This window comes from Cyanistes caeruleus, chromosome 1 (assembly GCF_971803275.1).
Source record: "Cyanistes caeruleus chromosome 1, bCyaCae1.hap1.1, whole genome shotgun sequence".
In the NCBI taxonomy this organism is placed as follows: Eukaryota; Metazoa; Chordata; class Aves; order Passeriformes; family Paridae; genus Cyanistes; species Cyanistes caeruleus.
In genome coordinates, this window is record NC_141701.1 from 115960740 (window position 1) to 115982271 (window position 21532).

At 35.8% G+C, this 21532-nt stretch overlaps 1 protein-coding gene across 2 annotated transcripts; it reads left to right on the forward strand.

Annotated features, from left to right (window-relative positions):
* Positions 1–4006: 4006 nt before the first annotated feature.
* On the forward strand, positions 4007–20898 carry EFHB (EF-hand domain family member B). Of its 2 annotated transcripts, none has more exons than XM_023919223.2 (13): positions 4007–4348; positions 4660–4722; positions 5522–5665; positions 6947–7127; positions 7724–7834; positions 9709–9835; positions 10188–10271; positions 12007–12074; positions 13463–13617; positions 14435–14642; positions 15013–15216; positions 15710–15891; positions 20260–20898. In XM_023919223.2, exons 1-13 carry the CDS (start codon positions 4283–4285, stop codon positions 20476–20478), a joined length of 1812 nt encoding a protein of 603 aa, XP_023774991.2. In that variant the 5' UTR covers positions 4007–4282; the 3' UTR covers positions 20479–20898. The 2 variants fall into 2 exon arrangements, with proteins under 2 accessions (XP_023774991.2, XP_023774992.2); XM_023919224.2 differs by lacking the exon at positions 20260–20898 and adding an exon at positions 18758–19002.
* Positions 20899–21532: the final 634 nt, after the last annotated feature.

The following is a 21532-nucleotide window of genomic DNA, read 5'->3' on the forward strand; positions in this document are numbered from 1 at the left end:
CTCACTCACTCACTCACTCACCTCCCTGCAGTAAGAGAACATAACACGACGAACAAAAGCAGGAAATCTCATGGCTTAAGACAAAGACAGTGTAATAGATGAAGGAAAGTGGAAGTGAAAAGGCAATACAAAGAAATTGCTGGCTACCTCTCATAAATAGACCAGTGTCCAGACAGTCTCCAGCAGCCAACTTGTAAGACATCTCCATTGTCTACCTCCATTTTTTATTGCTGAGCGTAATGCTGTGTGAGATGGAATATCCCTTCGATCTGTTTGGGTTTGCTGTCCTGGCTGTATTCCACTCCCACATTTCTGGATCATCAGCAGCATTTCTGCCTGAGTGGGGCTGATGACAAAGTGGGGAAAAAGAGAAAGTCCTCACCCTGTGCAAGCACTGTTCAGCAGTAGCTGAGGTATTGCTGTGTTATCAACAGCAGTTTATTCACAAATCCACAACACAGCACCATTCAGGCTGCTATGAAGAAAATTAACTCCACCTCAGCCAGATACAGAACACACATGTACAGATTTTGTGGAAAAATATTACACTGAATCTTTAGAATTACTTGATTAAATTCAGATTAATTCAAAGAATTACTTGAACTAAATTCAGTTTAGAGATTAAACATGTCATACATGACACTTTGTGTTTTACTTAATCTTATAAAATAAAGGTCTATAGTATTCCATATGTAAAGATCACTATCTATGCTTCTAATATAAATAAATACTTTATAAAATTTAAACAATCTTTCAGATTATCAGATGTATCTTTAGTTCAAGGCTAAGTGGAATTTTTGATTCAGGAATTCTATTCACATGATACAGTTGCTGTTAGGAAGCATGTTTTACATCCAGGAGGTTCCTGCTGTCTAACTTAACTCTGACTGCAATGCAGAGCTGTAGCACATCTCCCTTGCTTTGTTTAATACCCAAATTGCTCACATCTGGTTGATGCTGACAGAATGCAACAGCAAACACCAATGGTTCACTGTGAATGTGTGAAATAGAGGCACAAAAGAATGTGGCAATAATCAAACGACCAAGTTCCAGTTACTGTATTTCAGGCTTGACAGGTCTATGTGAATTCTAGTGGTGAAGACAAGTTTCTTCTGTTGTAGTCTGCACAAAAAGATGTTGAAGGAAACCTCTGAAATCACACAGATTGCCCCTACCGGTGGTCATGATTTCATGTTTTATTTCATCATGGTTCATATATCATATACCAAAAATGAAACTGTGCTGGGTGATATTAACAAATTTATGTTAGTGGGTCATGGTTTCACCAGGTGGCTTTCCATCTATTTTAGTATTTCTCTGCAGAGTTTTAATATTATGTGTTTAAATCTAATGCTAGACATGTAATAATAAGTGGACGTTGACTTTAGAGGACGTACAGAATCTTTTTATTGTGTTTGAACTTCCCAATTTTTGTTTTTCTTTAACATTCTTTTTTTCTGTCTACTTGTGTACATTTTCTCTGTACCTACATTGGCGTGGTCATATAATTACATACAGAAGGGGTGTAGCACATAAAAAACAGCCACTTGCTATCCATAAATTACTCGAATAAAAAAACATGAAAGCAACCAGGCAAAGTAACAGCAAAGTGCATCAACATGGCTGCCGTAATCCAGACATTTTGCAACATTTGCAGTGTTTTACACGGAGTTCTCTGGCCTTCAGGGACCTAAAGGAATCTACAAACTTAGTGCTTTGACTCCGATCTATGCCAGCACCATAGTCAGAGCGAGAGCTGTGTTGCAGAACATGGGGTGTTTGCACCCCTTAAGCAAAGTAAAATGCAGGGCTTTAGTTTCCATTCCTCTGTTTTAGCTTAAACAGGACAGAAAAAGGCATTGGGTTGTGGGGATTGGATGTCAGAAACTAGTGAAATGTCAAGTACTGTTGAGGAAAAAAAAGTGCTGCTGTAGAATGGAAAATTTTGTTCAACTTTTTCCAAACAGCTTTCTCTAGAGATCCAAGTTTTGACATAGGAGATGACAAATTAATGCTGAAGTAAAGAAAGTTTTGATCCATTTTTCCTTAAAATTGAGTTCAATTGTTTTTTGTTAATTCATCATCTTATCTATAAATTACAGGTCCTTCCCACTCCACAAATATTCTTTTGTGGCCAAAATAACTTTCAGTATAAGAAAGAATGGATATGACACTGATTCCAGAATGAGAAGAATTATAGGAAAGAATATATATTGTCAGTAGGTTTCAAATTGATTTATAGGGAACCCACGTTTCTGCAAAAAAGAAAAGAAACACAGAGAGGCAAAAAAAAAAAAAAAAAAAAAAAAAAAAAAGGCTGTGGACTTCTGCTCTACTTGTTTCTGCAATAGGCACTTTTTTACATGTCCAAATTCTATTTTTGTGCCTTTGACAAAACCCACTCCATGGAGGCTGAGTGGATGCTTTCAATTAGCAAGTGTGGCCACCTACTGGGGAAAAAACAAGGCAAAAATAAATCATCAATGCACAGAATATATAAAAATGATAGCACCTTGAGCACAGGTAGAGAGCCATCTCATACAACAAACACAAGGGCAAAAATTCCATTTCCTGAATTTTATCCTGGAATAAAAAGTCCCAGTTTCCTGCACCCTTTTATTACTATATAATTTTTACATTACTGTACTTTGCTCTTCCTCTCTATAAATAGTTCTTCCTTCTGACAACTCTACTAGATAGAAATTACACTTTGCAGATGAATGGATCACAAGGCAAGACATAACCAATCATTTTATTTATTAAACTACCAAGAATTATTGTTTTATTTGGTAGGAACACTCTGAACTTCAAGCAATAACAAATATGATTGAAATATGAAAATAACTGAACACATTAAGACTTTACAAGAGCTTCTTTAGTTCCCAAGTGATGTGGATGTTCCATATTAGGGGTGTGGTGCAGACATGTCTACAGCAGAAAAACACATAACTTCTTTTGAAAAAGGGCACCAGCACTGCCACAGCTAGATCATAGTTGATGCTATACATGATGGTTCTGCCTGGAGAAGACGAAGATACATATGTATGTGCTGGAAGTTCATGGATCATGGCACTGACAAGTATTGTTGGCAACTTGGACAGCTGGAGCAGATCATCACACAGCAGTAACTGCTGGAGCCTCTCACCTTCCATTTGTAGGAAATGAATTTAGTTTTAATTTAGCATCATTCATTTAAAGTCCTTACCAAACAAATGTTAGAGCAGAGAATAAAATGGCAACACCTGGTAATAGTTTGATTAATTATGATTAAGGTTTGTATATTTATCTAAAATTTGTTTTACCACAGAGAATGGAACAGGATGTGATTAAATGGAGATGTTTTGCTGGGAAGAAGGGGATAGTTTGTTAAATGTCATCTGAGAATAAAAGCCTTTGTAAGAACTGAGGGTCTGTTAAACAGTGGTGAAACTTGTTCAGTCTTACCCACGCTGCTTTTCTGAAATAATCCACATTTGTTTCTAAAAATCAAATACAGTGGGTTAGATATACGAGGTGTTGACTCATTTAAGACAAACAGTGAGAGCACTCACGTGTCTGGGGTAGTGCTGAAGGGCTTCTCTCACCCACCTCCATGCTGTGTGTGGGTGGGAGCGGCAGTTTTCTCTAGAGGAACAGCCCCAGCATACAATATTTTAATATGACATATTTTAATGTGACATCGGTGAAAGGGGCAGAATTTTTTATTACAGTAATAAAGATTGAAACTTTGATCAAACTTCTGACCATATAAGACGTCCTTTCGACCTCAAGATTCAACCCGCCTATCTGAAAGCCGGTATATTTTTAAAGATTTAACAATCGTTCTAAGAAATATGGGACCTCTGGGCCTTAATTATTTTTCTAGATCATGACATTTACGGAACAGCCCAATGCAATTTATTTCCTGACTTTCGCCGAGGGGTGTGAGATGTAATGGACGTGGCGGGCGCTGAAGGCGATGGAGGGAACGCTGTGAGGGGAGAAGAAATGGGCGCCGGTGTGAGTGGGACGGCGGGGCGTTGTGAGGGAAGAGGGGGACGCTGGGTGAGGGGCCAGGATGGAGGGCGCTGGGTACGATAAGGATGGCGGAGCGCTGTGAGGGGCAGGACGGGGGGCGCTGGGTGCCGGGGGATGGCGGAGCGCTGTGAGGGGCAGGACGGGGGGCGCTGGGTGCCAGGGGATGGCGCAGCACTGTGAGCGGCGGCCACACCGCCCGCCTCGCACGAGCGCTCCCGGCGCCGCCGCCAACGCCGTTACCGAGCGAGCAGAATAAGCGGTGGCCATGGCGGAGCAGCCACGGCCCTGTCCCGAAGAGACGGCCCTCGACGGGGCTCCGGAGATGCCGAACGTGAGTGCCTTCCACGAAAAGGTCCCGCCGGTACCGCGGAGCTGTCCCCCGCTAGTCTGTGCCTTTCCAGGGCGGAGTCCCGCCGAGGGAAGGGGCTGGAAGAGGGACAGTGTGTGGCAGGGGAAGGCGCAGCTCCCTCACTGCGAGTCCCCTCTCTCCCAGAAATGGGTGCGGCTTCTTCCCACCACCATCAGAACGGGGACAGTTGGACAAGGTCCCGTCCGTAGTGTCAGATCCCAGTCTGACTAGTTGTGTGTATTATTAAAATGAAGTTCGTCAGGCGTTATTTATTTTTTTATTGCATTGTTTAGGCTGGAAAGTTGCGTCCTGCAGGAAACACGGTTGCGAGTTGTCTCAAAGAGGTGGTACCCAGGGTGAGTTGATTTTGTAGAGGCTTCAGTGTTTTTTCTACATCACTTCGCTTTTGAGACTAGCATTTATTTCATTGTTGGTTTTTGTCATAAGGAATTATAGAGACTAGCTGGCAGGATTGGAAAACACTTCTGGCAGTCCATTTTTTTTCACATGTTTTACAAAAGTCACCATGTTTAGTTGGGACTAAATATAATTTGTTTTAGACAGTTTTTCCCTCTGGTAATGAAATTGGAGTAATTTTGGGGAGTTATTACTTCTGATGCAGGTTCCTCTTTATAAGGATGCCTACCAGAATTGTGATTCCCACTGGCCCTTCCTTCCCCATGGCCCTGAAGAGTCAGGGGCTACTGAGACACAAATGGAATCTGTAAATAGCAGGTTTCCCTTTAAATGATAGTTAAAAACACCCCAACACTGTGGTCTAAGTAATTTCCAAAATTGCTTCATTGATGGTGGAATTTCTGTGAATCAGGTTAAGGGTTTCTGAAATTTATAAGTGTAACATCTAGTTTTCATCAAGAACATGTGAAGTAGCTATTGTCCAAATTAAAAAAAAAAATAAATGATGGGAAGTGTTGGAACTTAGCCATGCTGATTTGATAAAATTTAGTCTGGGTTATTTTGACCTTATGCTCACAGTATCAGCTTCTGCAGGAGCATATGCATGTACTACAGCCCTAAAGCATCCTCATATTTTGTTGTTATATCTGGAATGACACAAATGTCTGCACATTTTCTTTTCATTAACGTTTTGTGTATGTCTGTTGTAAATTTGTTTTTGCTTTGCCTTGCGTATAGCCTGTTACTCCGACTGTTGTACGAAAGTTTCGAAATACAACAGATCCAGCTCCTGGTGCTAAAGTAATATTCTATGGTGCAGCAGATGATCCCGATGTTGCAACTCACTTGACACATGGCATAAAGTCAAGCTCCAAACTCACTGTAAGAATGTGACTCATTTGTTCCTGTTAAAGAATGAACCTCTTAAGAGTGTTCTTAATAAAAGCAGCTGATTTCCTCATAGTCAGGGATAAAGGTACATAGCTGAGTGATTTAAACTGCAGCATTTCACTGCTGCTGTGGATTACCTGAGTTCTGAGGTCAAATCATAGGACTTATTTAGCATTATTGAAACTGGAAAATATTTGAAGTTCAGTGACTGTTATCAGTGATGTAATTTTTGTAGTGACTAATGAACTATTAATTTCATTTCAAGATTTAAGTTAATGAACAGTCTTCTTCCCAATAATTTTGCTGCTTGCTTTTTCCAGGTTACAGAGATAAAATCATCTAAGCTCCTTGCAAAAAAGCTGTTGTCTGAGAATGTCTTTACAGTTTGGTGTAATTATTCTGTGTGCTTTCTTAACTTTGGCTTGAAACTGATTTTTTTTATCTAAAAAGTGGTGGTTTGGATATATCAGACTATTTTGTGTTGTAATCTGTAATCAAACAGCTGAAGAGATCATTGGTAGTTTTATCACAAAGCTATGTTCCTATATCTAAAAGTAGCAGTTGTGTTAGTAAAGTGTATTTTTATGAAGGAAGTAAGTCCTAGTATTAGAGGATATTGAGTAGGACAATTATTAGGCATATCCAAAATGAAAGACAGCCGGGTTTTGGTGTCCTTCCTTGGAAGCTTTTTGTTGAATGGATTGATCTGTACTGGATCTGTACTGGATTAGTCTGCGCTGTCTATTAAAGACTTTGCATTACTAATTACATATTATCTGTAGGAAGGGTCAGAAGCCTAGTCAGTTTTCTAAGCATTTCAGTATTTCTTTATATAATGTTTAATGAGAGTCTAATAATAAATTTTCTCTAGAATCCCCATTACTTTGATGGATAGGCTGAAAAATCAAATCACTTTAATTTTTGTCACATTATTATTTGACTATAGTTTCTAATATGTGCTAAGAAAAGAAAGACTGCAGTTAATAAAATGTATATATTAACAAGTGGAAGAACTAGCATATAATAAAAGTATCTCACAGAAAGTATTTTATTTAGCTGGAAATTTAGCATAGAAGTAGTTATTAGTGGTCTTCTCTCAAGACACAGTTTTGGTTTGCAGCTCAGTGGATAAAATTATATCAGTGTAACCATGAAAGATCTCATTACAACACTTATGAGCAAACTTTTGTTTGTGTAGGTAGTCATAGTGATGTGTGAATGATCAAAGTTTGTTGGTTTTCCTGCCTCTGCTGTTGTTTGTGATGTCTTCAGGTAGCTTCATTGATAAGTCCAGTTGCTAAGAGTGAATTTCAAGAAAAGATACAAGACATGAAAGAAGCAATTTACTCTAGTAAACGTGAAGCACCTTTGGGTAGATCACATGATCAATCTTCTAAGTTACCTGAGGGCTTGGATATAATCAATACTACATTTGGAATAAAAGTCTTCAAAGGTAGGAAAATGTGCCATTAAAACATATTTTCTGTAAATACAAGATAATCTGCAATTTATTATCTAGCACATGCTCTATGATTCCAACAACTCTGTTTTAAGGGAAGAGTTATTATATGACAGTTACTGCAAGGCCTAAAATTTTTCAGTTACAATGAAGAAACAAGCAGCTGAAAACATATGGTAACTAGCAGGGCTTTTGGCTCTTTTCCTGATCTGTCTTTATAGACTTCCTGGGAGAACTGCTTAGGTAGCTGTCAACTTCCTTTTCCCAGCAACTCTAATAGGCCTCATGGAAGAAACTTCTTTGGCATGTGTATATTTCCTCCACAGACTGGAGGAAATCACATCTGTGTTGCCCGTGTAGCTTTCTTGCAAAAGTTCTGTTCATCTGGGTTTCTGTGATTCTCTCCCTAGTTCCATGTCATTATGTTATTAGATTGAATATAGATCGACTAGAAATGTGGTAAGAAGTATCATCCTTCCGCACTATTAGCAACTTCTCTAACAAGGTATTGTTTACAATTAAGAACAAACCACACAAGACATCTGCCCCCCCTTAGTTCCCCCAACTATACATTCTTTATTTGTTTCCAGATTTAACAGCTGGAGAGCTTGTAAATCCACCAAAAACTTTTGAGGAAGTGGATAAAGAAGCGAGAGAAGGACATAATTTGTATGTTCTGTCACATGAGGATTATTATGCGGGTAAGTTAAAAGGCTGATAAGAAGCCACATAAAAAGTTCCTCTACATGTGTTCCATGCATACTGTGTGCTATTTTGTGAGATGTAAAATATTAATTTTAACCACGGTATTAATACAATATAAATTATTAAAAAAAATTATGTGAAAAAATGCAACAGAGAGAGCATGATCGCAGTTTCTAAAACTATTGATCACTTCAGGATGGGCATTTAAAACAGTATAAGAACTTCACGGAGTTAAAATCCTGATTTCTTTTGGGAGCTGTTTGAAAAGCTAAATATTTCCAGGAAACTAGAAACTCACAAATACCCTGGTTGTTTACTGAGTTTGGCATTGTCTATGCCACTGGAAGCAATCTCAGATTTGAAGTCACAGGCTGAAAATACAAATTTTATCTGGTGTCGAATTTTTTGTGGGTCTTGGGTCTTCAAAGAGACAAGAACAGTTGGTTGTTGTAAAGTTGTTTATTGTATGAATGCATCAGTCTCAAAGGCAAAGAGTTCAGAGTATTGAAGTCTGCTAAAAGCTTTCTGGTATAGAGTCTCAATATTTTGAGCAGAAGCAACAACAGCCATGGAAGCAGCAGCGTCGTCTTTCTTCTTCCTCGTGTGTTGTCTCTTTTCATCCTAATACAGGGGGATTTTATTCATAAGGCATCCAATCAGCTAAAGACATGATTCTAAAACATTCTTTCTATGCCAATCTGAACTTAATTCTAGTGTACGAAAGTAGTGTCAGTTTGTACATAAAATCTATTTTAGGTATTCTCTATTTACGTAAATAGCTTTATCTGTTCTATCTAGAAGTGCAAGCTATGTTTTTGTTATGTATAGAGCTAAGTTAATTATGTAAAGGGTAACACTACTGAACTTAAAACTAGGCTTTAGGTCTTTTTACTAGCTAACACAGTCACTTAAGGCACTTAAGATATATTTCTACTTACTTAAAACTAAAACCTACACTCTTATTTCATGTCTATGTGATTTAATGTATTTCAGTTCCTTTCTCTCTCTGAGGGACTCAGAGAGGCTTCTATTTCATGTTCCAACAATGTGGAGACTGTTACATGGATGTGAAATTATAGTACTTTGTTGTCTCACTGAAAAATTCTACTATTCTACTATAAATAGTATTGGTATAAATTGGCCAAACCTGTAACTTTGTTTTCCCCCTTCCCTGCCTTCTTGGGTGTTTTGGTGGAATTACTCATTATCTGTCTCTTCCAATGTTCCTGATGTAACTTCCATCTACCAGATCATGGAGAGGCCAAGTCAGAAACAGTGACAGAAAAAAAGAGTCAGCTATGTGCCCCAGCAATATTGTAAAAATCCCATGCTGCCAAACAGCCTTATGAAGCCGTTATTAGAAAACATGAAATGAATAATATTTTTTTTGAAAGTTCTAAGTATCATTCTTTTTAAAAGGTGGTTGAAAAGAACTTGAAGAATGGCAGTTTTCTCTGTGACAAAAAGACATAGCAAGAGTATATCTGAAAATGAAGGACATCAAAAAATTTTTGCATTTTTTAAAAACAGTAAATCAAATGGTGCATGTTTCTGAGGTGTAGATGCATGACCCTCACCACTTACATGGTTTCATTTATTCTGTTTGGCTTGTCTTTAATCAGACATAGAAGAACATCCAACTGAAGCAGTTTTTGCTTTTTATTTTGCCTTTTATCTTCACTTTTGACAATTGGATTGTTCCTAATTACTCAATAAACAAGGGGAATGCAAGTTATTTATCTTTAATTGACTGTGTTTGTTAGTTATTTTCCTTTGTTTCTTCATTGTTTTGTCTTAAGAATGAAGATACTGGGTACATTTTTCTTCCTTAGGTGGTATACACAGGTTGAAATGCCTACTTCTTCTGCAGGGGAACCAATCAATAGGAAGTATAACTCACACTTCGACAAGTCTTTTGTTTATGGAATGGAAACCCCTCACTACGAAGATGGGCGAAATACAGCCAAGACCTTAAACTGGGTCTTGGACCTGGATTCGTAAGTTGCAATGAGTTAACTAGTTAATAAATGGGATGAATTATCAGGAAGAGTGGATCTTCAAATATGAAGAAAATTGTACATCTCACAATCCTATCCTTGGCTGTATTAAACTGAATAGAAAATGCAAGATGTGATTATCAGTACAGTTTATGCAAATAACTTTTACCATATAACAGCACTTGGCACGTCTAAATCTTTATGCAAAGATTTTAAGTAGCAAGATATTTAAATTACTAAGTTGAGAGGAATTGCTGGGTTTTTTTTATTATATAATAATATTTTAAAATATTATTGAAAAGCTTTTGAATATTTTTAAACAAATATGTGCAGTTATTTTTGTAATTTGTAGGAAGAGAGCACCACACCTTGTGTCAAAAAGAAGCGATGATTTCAAGGAAAAATTCCAGCCTCTGGTTGGAAAAACTTTTGATCCGTAAGTAAGCAAAATATCTTCTGTTAACTAATAGATCAAGCACAAAATTCACTCACTTTTGCCATTTCTCCAATATCTTTTTATGTCTTGGATAAAAAATATAACTGTGTGTTTAATGCTTCCAGTGCAGCACACATTAAATAGAAAAGGACCTTCTACCTGCCCTAATTAGGCTGATTACAAGTTGCTAGTAAGGGCTGTACTGTGTCCATGTAGTAAAGTTAGATCTTACTGTTTAAGTGGTCTGTATCTGACAAGCACTCTTTAAAGACATTTTTCTCCTTTATTTTGCTATTAGGAAGGTTTGAAAGGACCGAAACATCTCACCTAATGTTTTGGGATTCAACCATTTTGCTTACTCTGACACTATTTTTGGTCTTCTTCATTACATCATCTATAATCTCACTTTATTTCTTCCTTGGGAAAGGATGTGGAACTACATTGTGTTATTCTCTAGCAACATTTACCAATCTCTGTTGAATTATTAGAATGACTGACATTTATGAAGTGATCTGGAAAAGTTTTGTAATTTTACAGAAGAGTGCTTAAAAAGCACCACAGAATTCATAAGGTACAGTGGAGTTAGGTTCCAGATGTACAAATCTAGGGCTCCTGAATGTATCCAAAGGTTGTCTTTGCAGATGCTCTAGATTTCTCCAAAAATATGTCTGAAGGCTCACTAAAAGCATGATTGACTTTGGTAGCAAAAGTTAGTTTTGAACTCAAGATCCCAGGCTTGATCTGGAGAAGTGTTCCCGTAAGTACAAGTGTGGAGCGATCACAAATAGAGTCAGTTTCTTCTCTCCCCTTCACTGTGTCCCAGCTTACTGTGAGATAGACCTGGAGCATGAGCAATGTGAAGGAAGCAGTGTGGTCAGAGATGGGCTGCAGTGCAGGCTGAAACCCAGCACTAATATTACAAGACAGACACAGGCTATCTTAATTTTATTTAGTGAATTTTATGCTATCCACATCCTATATGTGATATGAAAATGATAAAAGAAAAATATACACAGTAATTTTTAGATTGTGGTGTTACTATTTCTGTGTGTGGGTTTTTGTTTGTTCAGTGCTTTAGAACAAAGCACTGATTATCTTTTCAATTCTGATGAGGATTTTTGATTCAGATAAACGTTTTAATTATTTAATTACTAAAAATAAAATGAGCATTGCATCTTTTTTAAATTAAAAAATGAAACAATTCTTTAATTTCACAAACAGAATCTTCAATTTTTGTGAAACAGAACTGAGCCAAGTTTTCTGCATGGATATGGGCTTGGTTGCTGGTTTTGGTAGACATGAAATTGCTTGTGGAAAAACAGAGATGCAAATCAATTTTTCCACTTTAGCCAGACATAGTTTATTTTAGACATTTCAGTTGGAGATTTTGTCTAAATATTCCTATTGTTTGACTACAAGGACTCTTCTCATACATTTCTATAATGTTCTTTGGAAAAATGGCTTAGGATGTTTTTCCTTTTAATGAGCATAAGTGTTCAAAAAGTTTATATTTGGCTGTGTTACATTACAAACAGTGAATGTTCTTATCAGCTTTGTAAAGGGATGCTTTTTCTGGAATGGTAATGTTGAAACAAAGTCCTGGTAAAAAAATTTCGGGTGAACTATGACTATCACCCCTGTTACATAATTGCTTTTTTTTTAACAGTAGCTGAGGTTTTATTTTGGCTATTAATAAACTGTTTGACAATTAACAAAAAAATGTCCTTACTGACAGTATAGCAGAAACTATGAATGTTCCCCCAGACCATACATTTGGATTGATGATCCCTCCAGATGAATATGGTAAGTTTAAGGGCAGAGTAAAATCTTGTTTTGCTGATGAAACTGCTGAAGTAATAACTGTTGGTTGTATATACAGTTTTCCTAAAATTTTAGAGGCAAGGTACAAAAATATATTGACAGTAAATTTTTGAAATGAAAATTTGAGTGCTTTTGAAGTTGCTAGTGGTTAAAAAGTAAATGTCAAAAATAAAGAAGCTTTATGTTTGGGATTATGATCATGCTGGTATTTTTTTTTTTTTAAAGCCTTTGTATCTGAATGTAACAAAATGGGAAGTGGCAGAAAACCCTTATTGACATCAAAGTGACAAATTAAAATGGCTATTTAAATCAATCATGCATCTTCCCTCTCAATGATATCTCAAGCACTTCTGTAAAAAGAATAAAATAACAAGCAATAAATAGGAATAATAAGTTTTTGAAGGTTGCAAGGAGATAGAAAGCAGAGTAAGAATAAAAAAAATAATTAATTTTCATTATGACAAAATTTTGAAAGCTAGTCAACTCAAATAGTGTTGGGATTGATGATGTTTTAACATTATGTTTAATAATTAGGGAATACAGTCAATAATTGGGAAGCAAAAAAATGAAGTGGATCAAAGTCATTCAGTTAATCTGGGCCATAGAAAGCTTGCATAAGCTTTTACATGTTTTACATTTTACTATGTAGTGTACTGAAGTTCATGCTATAAGGAAGAGCAGAAAGAACTGAACAAAAGAATTCATAATAAATTCAGAATTAATAATTAAGTAGAAAACAGTGCTTGTACACTGCTGTTAGAGGGGGATTAGGTGAGCTACTCATGTTGTTACTGAGCTCTGAATGAACTTCTTGCACTCTAGAAGGTGACCTTGGCATCTTGGGAATTTGGATGAAGATTGTAGCTCAGTGTGCTAAAGCGTTTTAAAACACTAATAATGTTAAGATACATAGAAAATGGGAACAGTAACATAAAAATAGTGCATTGTCTTTCTAGAAACCAGTGATATGTAATTATTCAAAATACTAAATTGGCTCTCATAAGTATCTGGAACATGACAGACTGGAAGTGGTAGATGAATAAAATATGTTCTTTTTTTTTCAATTATCTGGACACTGAGTAACAACTACTGATTTTAGAAGCTTTGGAATCATTGGATAGATTTGTGAAGCTACATTATGATGTTCCAAAATCTTCGATACTAACTGTGTGTGTGTAGAGAAATAATGATATGATACAAATTTGATCTTGTAATGAAATGTCTGTATCAGCTGTTCAGCAGTGCTGAAAATCAGCATCTTGAAACTGAAATTCTCCTTTTCCTTATAAATGCAAACTTTTCTATTTTTTTCAATAAATATCTGTTTATTGTAGATACACAACTAATTGAGGAATTGTTAATTTTTATAGATGTTCATGATCTTCTTCATGTCCGGGTTCCATGTGAGTTCCTACGTGGGAAGGGCAGAGAAAGAGTTATCTTGATTGCAGTTCGGCAAAGTCTGAAGAAAGCTAACTATGAGAATTTTGATGTGTTACTAGAAGCATTAAGACATTTTGATAAGGTTAGTGCTTTGAAAAGGTGTAAATGTAAAGAAATGTGTGACATTAGTGCTCCTGTGCTATAGAGATACAGACATGAAGAAACACTAACATAGCAAGGTAAATATGGATGAGGACTATAACTGTGAAGATAACTTCATAGTTACTGTATGTTTCATTCACTGTGATATGCTATGGAATTGGACACAAGACTATTTGGAGCTTTTCATAGTATCATTTGTAATATCCAGGTTAGAGGGAGCAAGGGACACACAAGCAGGAGTCATCTTAACAATTTTTGGATTTCAAAATCTGGTGTTTCTTTGTAAAGGGAAAAGAGTGGAAGGGATTATGTTCATATTTTCTTCCAAGCTGTACCTTTTGACTGAGTTGCCAAGCATCAGAATTTCAGATATTTTTTTTTTTCTCTCTGGAAAAAAGTTGTAACTGACATTTCATATATAACATTAATTGTAATGTATACAGAATGATTGATGTCTTACTTTTAAAGACACCTTGACTTTTCCTCAACATTCATGATTAGATTGTTATCTTGTCACAACAGCCTGTCACACCTTTACTCTCAAATCTCTGTATTATTTAAGTTGAAAATTACTTTTTGACACTTTTCTATTCAGACTTCTAATTTCTTAAATTACTTAGGGTTTATTTTTGTACTCAGAAATATTACTTTTCTTGAAATGGTGTGTCTGGTGCTATTTGTATATATATCTATATATCTATCCGTATGAATACATACGTGTTTCTTTTGCTGGTTACTTTATGATGGCTGTTAGAGAATCATAGGCTATAACAACTGTTTTATTTTCTTTGTATTAGAATGGTGATGGAATCATACACAAGGATAACCTACGAAAGATCTTTTTTCAGCTGAATGTGAATCTAGATGATGAGCTCCTGGATTCCTTATTTGACTGCTGTGATTTGGATAAGGATGGTCTGATTAATTACCAGGACTTTGCGAACTTTCTGAACTGGAAAGATAAAATGGGTGTTAAAGAGTTTGAAGAAAAAATAATTACAAAAGGTAGATGCCTTAATACTGGAAAATTGTGGGGATGGTCTTTTTCTTACAATAGAATTGAAAGGACATTGATGTTGTAGACTAGGTGCTCCTTTAGAAGGGTAGGATTTAGAGAGTGATTTAATTACCAGCAAAGTCTCAGGTACAGTTGCATTTCAGAATCCTGAATTTCTGTGTTGCATGCTGAGATTATATCTGGCAAGTTTCCTTAATAATACAGATCAACAGAAAGTAAAACATCCCTAGAAGCATTATCAGAAATGTAGATTGAATTATGTAACCTCCTTCACAGTTCTTCAAGAAAAGTTTTTTGCCTCTTAGTGTATAATGTGTTGATAATATATCTTGGCTGAACCATACCTTTTGTATATAGGGAAAAAATTAGATGCCTGTCTTCACAAAGACACAAAGAAAGAGGATGAGCCGCTACTAGAACAGGAAGATCTCAAGTTAAAAGAATCAGGAAGCTCAGAAAAAATGCCAAAACCACTTAGAAGATCAACAGACCGTGTATATACAAATTATCAAACAACATCTTCTCAGTATAATGCTGTCGTAGGTGGTATCCCAACATCCTGTAAGTACAGTGGACTGTTCTGCTCACTTCTGAGCATTATTTAAGACAAAATTAGGAGCAAAGTTAAGTATTGCTACAGGTTCTACTAATGTAAAATAGTGAATTACTTTATCTAAGTTTTTTTAAGATTGAGACTTGGAAGTTGGAAGGGATAGTCTATTCAAAACCTTGGAATTAATATAGATGTATTTGAGAAATTATGCTAGTAATTTTGGGAGAACCATATCTCCTTGGAATCACCTAAAATACTTTCAGCTGGGAATACTAAGTAGGTAAGTAAGTACTAGTATATTACTTCAAGATTCCTTGTTTTCACACTTCATGATGTAGCTGAAGCCAGGATTTCTAAAAATGCAAAAAAAGTTACGAGGAAGAAAATTATATAACTTGTTATTGAACCTATGTCAAGCATCACATTTCTTCTTATTTAATGCAAAATGTTTTATCCTCCCTGGACTATTTATCCGTGCTGCCTCTTGATTGATTTTCACAGGTTATCCATTGTGTGGTGTTCCAACTGTTCGTTCAGATATTCCTGCTCCTCGAATTCGCCGCCTCAGTGACACAACTAATTATGGTGACCAGGGCAATGGTTTTACAATATTGTTCCCTTCTGTCTTCAGTCAAAAGGGAGTGTATGAAAAAGATCTTTTAAAAAACAGACCAAAAGCAGAGGTATAGTGAATTTCTTCAGAATATTCTTCCAAGATAATTGTTCTGCTAGTCATGTGGGAGTGGGAAGTCATACCAGCAAGTAAACAGGCAGTAAAATTTATAGTGCAACATTTCCATCTTGCTTTACATCCATTCAGCTGAAAATTATGTACTCTTCGCATTTGAAATTATTAATAAAGATGGTAGATATTAATTTTATTGAGATCCAACCTATTCTAATTTCTGAGCAAGATCTCAAGCAACATGGTTTAATTGTAAAGTTAGATTATATCATTGAATGAATAATTTCCAGAGATCTTTTCCAATCTATGTTATTCTATGATTCCATGAAATGTCTTAAAAAGCCATACAAAAAGATTTTTACAAGTATATAAAAATAATTTCTATCACAGAGGGGTGTTTAGTGGAAAATTTTACCAGGAGCATCTCTCCTTAGACAAACTTGGCAGGTTTTGCTAATGACAAATTCAGCAAACCACTTGAAAGTACCTTAAAAATGAGTCATGGTTGTAGACTCAGATCTACAAAGGATCTGTACAGTGATGGAGGACATTGGGAGTCATACAGCAATGCTGTGCTGTCTCATAATTCTGAAGACAAACGTGGGACATGAGACTCTAGGAACTTGGGGACTCCATGATTTTTCTGATATATCTTCAGCCTCCTATCACTCTCTTTTCTCACAGACCAGAGTTTCTCTCACATAAATACTAAACCAACTTTGCTGCTTCCTCTTCAGTATTGTTTACCACTATTTTATACGTGGGTACAATTTATAGTGAAAAAATATTGAGAGAGAACTTTGTTACCTGTAATACAATTTATTAGACAATGGTAATGAGATGTGAAATTCCAATCTGAAACAAGAAAAGAAGCTGTGGCAACCCCTTCCTCTCTACTTCTCATTATATTAAATATTCAGCAGTCATGTTTGGAAGTGGATCTGGAACTTGAATATATATTTTACAAAAAATAGTGTTGCTAGTTAGTGACTGGGGGTAAAATATGTGGTGTCATGCTCATCAAACGCCTTGTCAGAATGTTGCGTACATGAGCATTTACCACTTTATAATCTAGCTCTGAAAGCAGGAAATGCGTGCATGCAGCAAATAGCTAACAGTAAATGGAATTCATGCTTCATTGAGAAGTCAATTACATCTGCCAATTACATCTGTCAGGCACTAGATAGGACTGGTCTTTGAAGTTACAACATGTCCTGAGATGTCATACTCTATTGTAGACTACACCAGCTATATAGAATTCAGTTCAGAACCACCTCTGAGTGTTAAAACACCCTATGTTCATGAAATCGGCTGTTTGGACATTTTATAATTATTGTTTTGATATGTATAATTAATGTTTCCAAAACTTTCATGGTTAATAAAAATATTATAAGATTATATGATATTATTATTAGATGAAAGCTCAGAGTAATTTAATACCGTGTTTGTATAGTGTGGTAGAAATTAATGCAAATTCTGACTATAAAATAGTTTCATGAGGTGACTCATCTTGTTGGAAAAGAACAAAGTAGTTCTTGGGATTGCTGTTTTTTTCACTGAAATTCTCTCCAGTCTCTTGAAGAGAATAGAAGTTATGTAATTGAGGAATAGTGTGTAATTTGTATGCTGCATGATCTTGTTGATCATAGGTGAAAGTGAGTTTTATCCTGACTGCACGCAATGTTTTTGGGTTCTGTGGTTTGGTCAGTGATGATTTTACAGCAGTTGATGAGTCAGGACAGAGTTCTCTCTTAATATGGTGAAGCCAAATTAAGAGAGCATGTAGTCCTTTATTTTCCCTTCAGTGTTGTCCTATGAAGGAATATTACTTTTAGTTTAACTTCTATATTTCACTAGCTTGTTGAAGACACTGGATTAGATCTGGTTTGTTTTACTTGTGGGTAATATGATTGATTTAACTGAAACAATACCTATACTTAAAGAAAGAGTGTTCAGTCCCATTTTACCTCCTGAAATTTCAGCGTGCACAAACTCTCACAGATTTATTGCTTAAAATGAAGCTGAAGATTTGCTGTATGGGGGATCAGGCCTATATTTATACAAAAGACAGTTTTAGAGAAAGATGATCAACAAGGTTGATTTGACTGTGTTAAAGGTCTTTATCAAAGCATGCATAAAGTATCCATAGCATAAATATAGCACACATGTACACACACATACATGATACAATTGAAGAAGCCAAATGTTTGCTGATACTAACAGAGGCACAGAGCACATCAATATTCTTCTAAAGTTACCTTCCACTAATGAGTCAACAGGTCAATGTAATGAGGCATGCAACAGGAAGCACCCAAGTGAGAAAATATGGAAAAAATCCCTTCTGCTGAATTATTTTGGTGTAAAAATTATAGCAAGGCTGAAAGTTGATGTGAACCATTCCATTTTAGTCACATCACCCACTTGTCTATACCAGCTGATGACCTTGTATATAGTACTCTTGCTGTGAAATGCAGATAATATAATCTGACTTATGTTGGTAACTGCAGACAGCAAAAAATAGAGTGGATAAACAGAACTTTATGTAGGGCTTTTAAAAAACATTTACTTTTCCCTGAGTCTTCTGTATTTGATTTTTTTTCCCAGTGTAGAAGTAGTGCATCAACATTACTGTATTAATTACAGACAATTTTGTACAACTTTCATTGCAATAAGATTCAGATTTACTTAAATAGGAACTTCCTTCATTAAGGATGCAGGATGTGGCCTGTAGTTTTAATTTAAGAGTGGGAAAATATTCTTTGGCAAATAGAGATTGCTAAATATGTAAAAGCCAGACACTGTATAATTTAACAAAATATTGATTAGAATTACATGAATTGCATTATTTTGTATTATTTTTGTAGATTAAACAAATTCTCCACAATATGGGCATGAATGTTGCAGATGAAAGGTTTGAAGAAATATGGAAGCAAGTGTGTACAAAACATGAGATAAAAGAGCTTTGTGATTGTGAAGAAAGTATGTGGAATATACTGAATAAGATACATGAATCACGCATAGAATTCTAGTCTCTGATTCTAGTCTTTGGGCACTGCTTTTATTTAACATCAGTCATAATTCTGATGCTGAATAAATAATAAACAATAAATATTTATGTGTGTATTGTCTTTCTGAGTAGTGGGTTCACCTCCTATATATGAATCATTGAAGTTGGTAAGAACTGGTATTCATGCTTGTAAATGTAATAAAAACATTTATATTCCATTTTCCTTTTTTTTTTTAATTAACTTTTTCTCTTAGAGAAAGGCACTTTTAAAACTACTAAAGATAAGTGTTTCAGATATCCAAGGCCTCTCAAAGATTATTATCATATAATGGCATTTTCTCTTCCCTCTCATGTTCCATAATTCTTGTCAACAGAGAAATGGTTGTGGCAAAGTATTTGAGATGTTTGGAAGTTCATGTTATAAAGTGCTTTACAGTAAAATAGTAAGGAAGGTACATAGCAATAGGTATGGGATCCAAAGTGTTGTCATGAAAGAGACTCCATAAAAACCTAGAGGTTAAGAAGGACCAGAAATGAATGTCCAGTTGTGTGGCAGAGGGCTCCTATTCTTTATTCAAGCTTCCGACTATTACTTAATAGTATTCAGCTTTCACTATGAAGGAAAAAGAATGGGTATTGAGAGGTGTTTATGTAATAAACATTACATAAAAGTGCAGGCTGAGTAGTCAGAAAAGTTTGTGAGGTCTTTCAGAAAGCCAGCTGCTCATCTGTGACCAATGTGGTTTCTTGGGAAGAGGGAGGGTCATTAATGGAAAACACTTAAAGATTATTATGCAAGTCTCAATGAGTATATATAAAGTCCAGTAAGAGTAAACAATAAATAATACTAAAACTTGCAACTGTGAGTTGTAATGTTCACTGTTCTTCTACAGTACTGAACTTTGGTGTAAAACAGATGGAAATTGTTCACTATTAACAGTGAGAAATATTACTTCTAGACTTTCAAATTCAAAAGAAACATCCTTGACCAATGTAATCGTAACATACAGGATTTCAAGAAGGATGCTACTTCATCACTTATTGGTGCTTTAAATACCTTAATAAGATTTGAAGAATGTTGCCAAAAAGCATTACTGAGTTTTACAATGGAAGTAAAAGTTCTGTTTTGTTAAATACTAGAAATGCACATGTAATGCCAGGTTTAAATTTTACTATAACCCTCTCTTCTTGTGTTTGTTAAGATTTCTCTTTTGCCTATGTTCTAGGAGGTGGTCATTTACATGTAACTAGCTTTTTATATGAAATCTGCAAGCCAGACCCTTTGTACATTATTTTTGTAGCATTAACAGTAGCTGTTTTACATCAAGTAGAAAGAGTTTGCTTTCTGGTATCTCCAAGGTGCAGGTGGTGGAAATGCTGCTTGATGAAGGCAACTTCTTTCCTGCTGTGAATGAATATTCTGCACTGTTGCCTCCCCATCCTTCTGGAACTCTCTGCATGCACTCAGAAGCGTGCAGGAAGCTGACTGACTGTCCCAAGTGGAATCATGACAGAAAGATAAATGTACAGATAATTACAATTGAATTTATTATGTTAGACTTTTACCACCTTCAGTGAAATCCTCTAAAGCTTCTTTTCTGCTTACATTATGTGGGAGGGAAGAATACTTTACCTTTGTTGCAGCTAACTTTCAGTAGCATTGGAGAGAATTACTTTAGAAAAAACCCAAGTATTTTTCCTCTTCAATAGAAAATTTTCGATGAAATATTCAAGCTCACTTCAGGGGAAAATTAAAAAATCTTACTGGATCTGTGTATGTGTGTGTATACATGTATATGTATGTGTATGTATATGAGATCTGTTGTGTTTGTTCAGCAGCTTGAAATTCTGTGAACCCTATTTTTTTTTAATCTACCATAAAGATACTTGTGCTCCTCTACTTTCAGTAGAATCTTTTCCTTTGTCAATAAAATGGAATTAATGTTGTTCTTGGTCAGTCTGCTAAATAAGTTCTGAATAAAGAAGACTGATAAATCATGGTTTACTTTTTTGTGAGTATATTTGTAACCACAGACTAAAGATTTTCTTTCAGGTTGGGGTTTTAAATTACCCCTCTGGAGCTTTAAAAGATAAATTACTGAAAAGAGCTGTAAATTCTGCTTTTGGGTGCTTGTTTTTCATCATGATACGCATTAGTAAGGCCCTGAAAGATCTAATCACTGTGACACAGACAGAGATTTCTCAGGAGTTTCCCAATTCTTTTGCTTCCTTTTATTAAATACTTTGTGTACCAGAGCTTTGTGCAGATTTTTGTGTTTCATGTCTGACTTCCCAAGCTGTGAATTCAATGACATGTTTTTAGGCTTTAAAGCTGCAAGTTGTGTTCTGTATTTTTTGTGGTTTCCTCAATATATTCCAAATGACAGAAAATATAAGGTTTGCTTTCTTCTATATTTCAGTGTGATTCTATGCATGGAGTAGGTGTAACCAGGACAGCCCATTACCTTGTACTAAACCAGGGGCTGTATCCAAGGTAAAGCTTTTGGGAAGAGATGTGAAAACAACTCAAAACCCATGTGTTCTAAGAGCAAATGTATAAATTTAGTGCTTGAGGCAATTTATTCTGTTAACAGTTGTATTAATAATCCCATGTTGACTGAGACGGTGGACA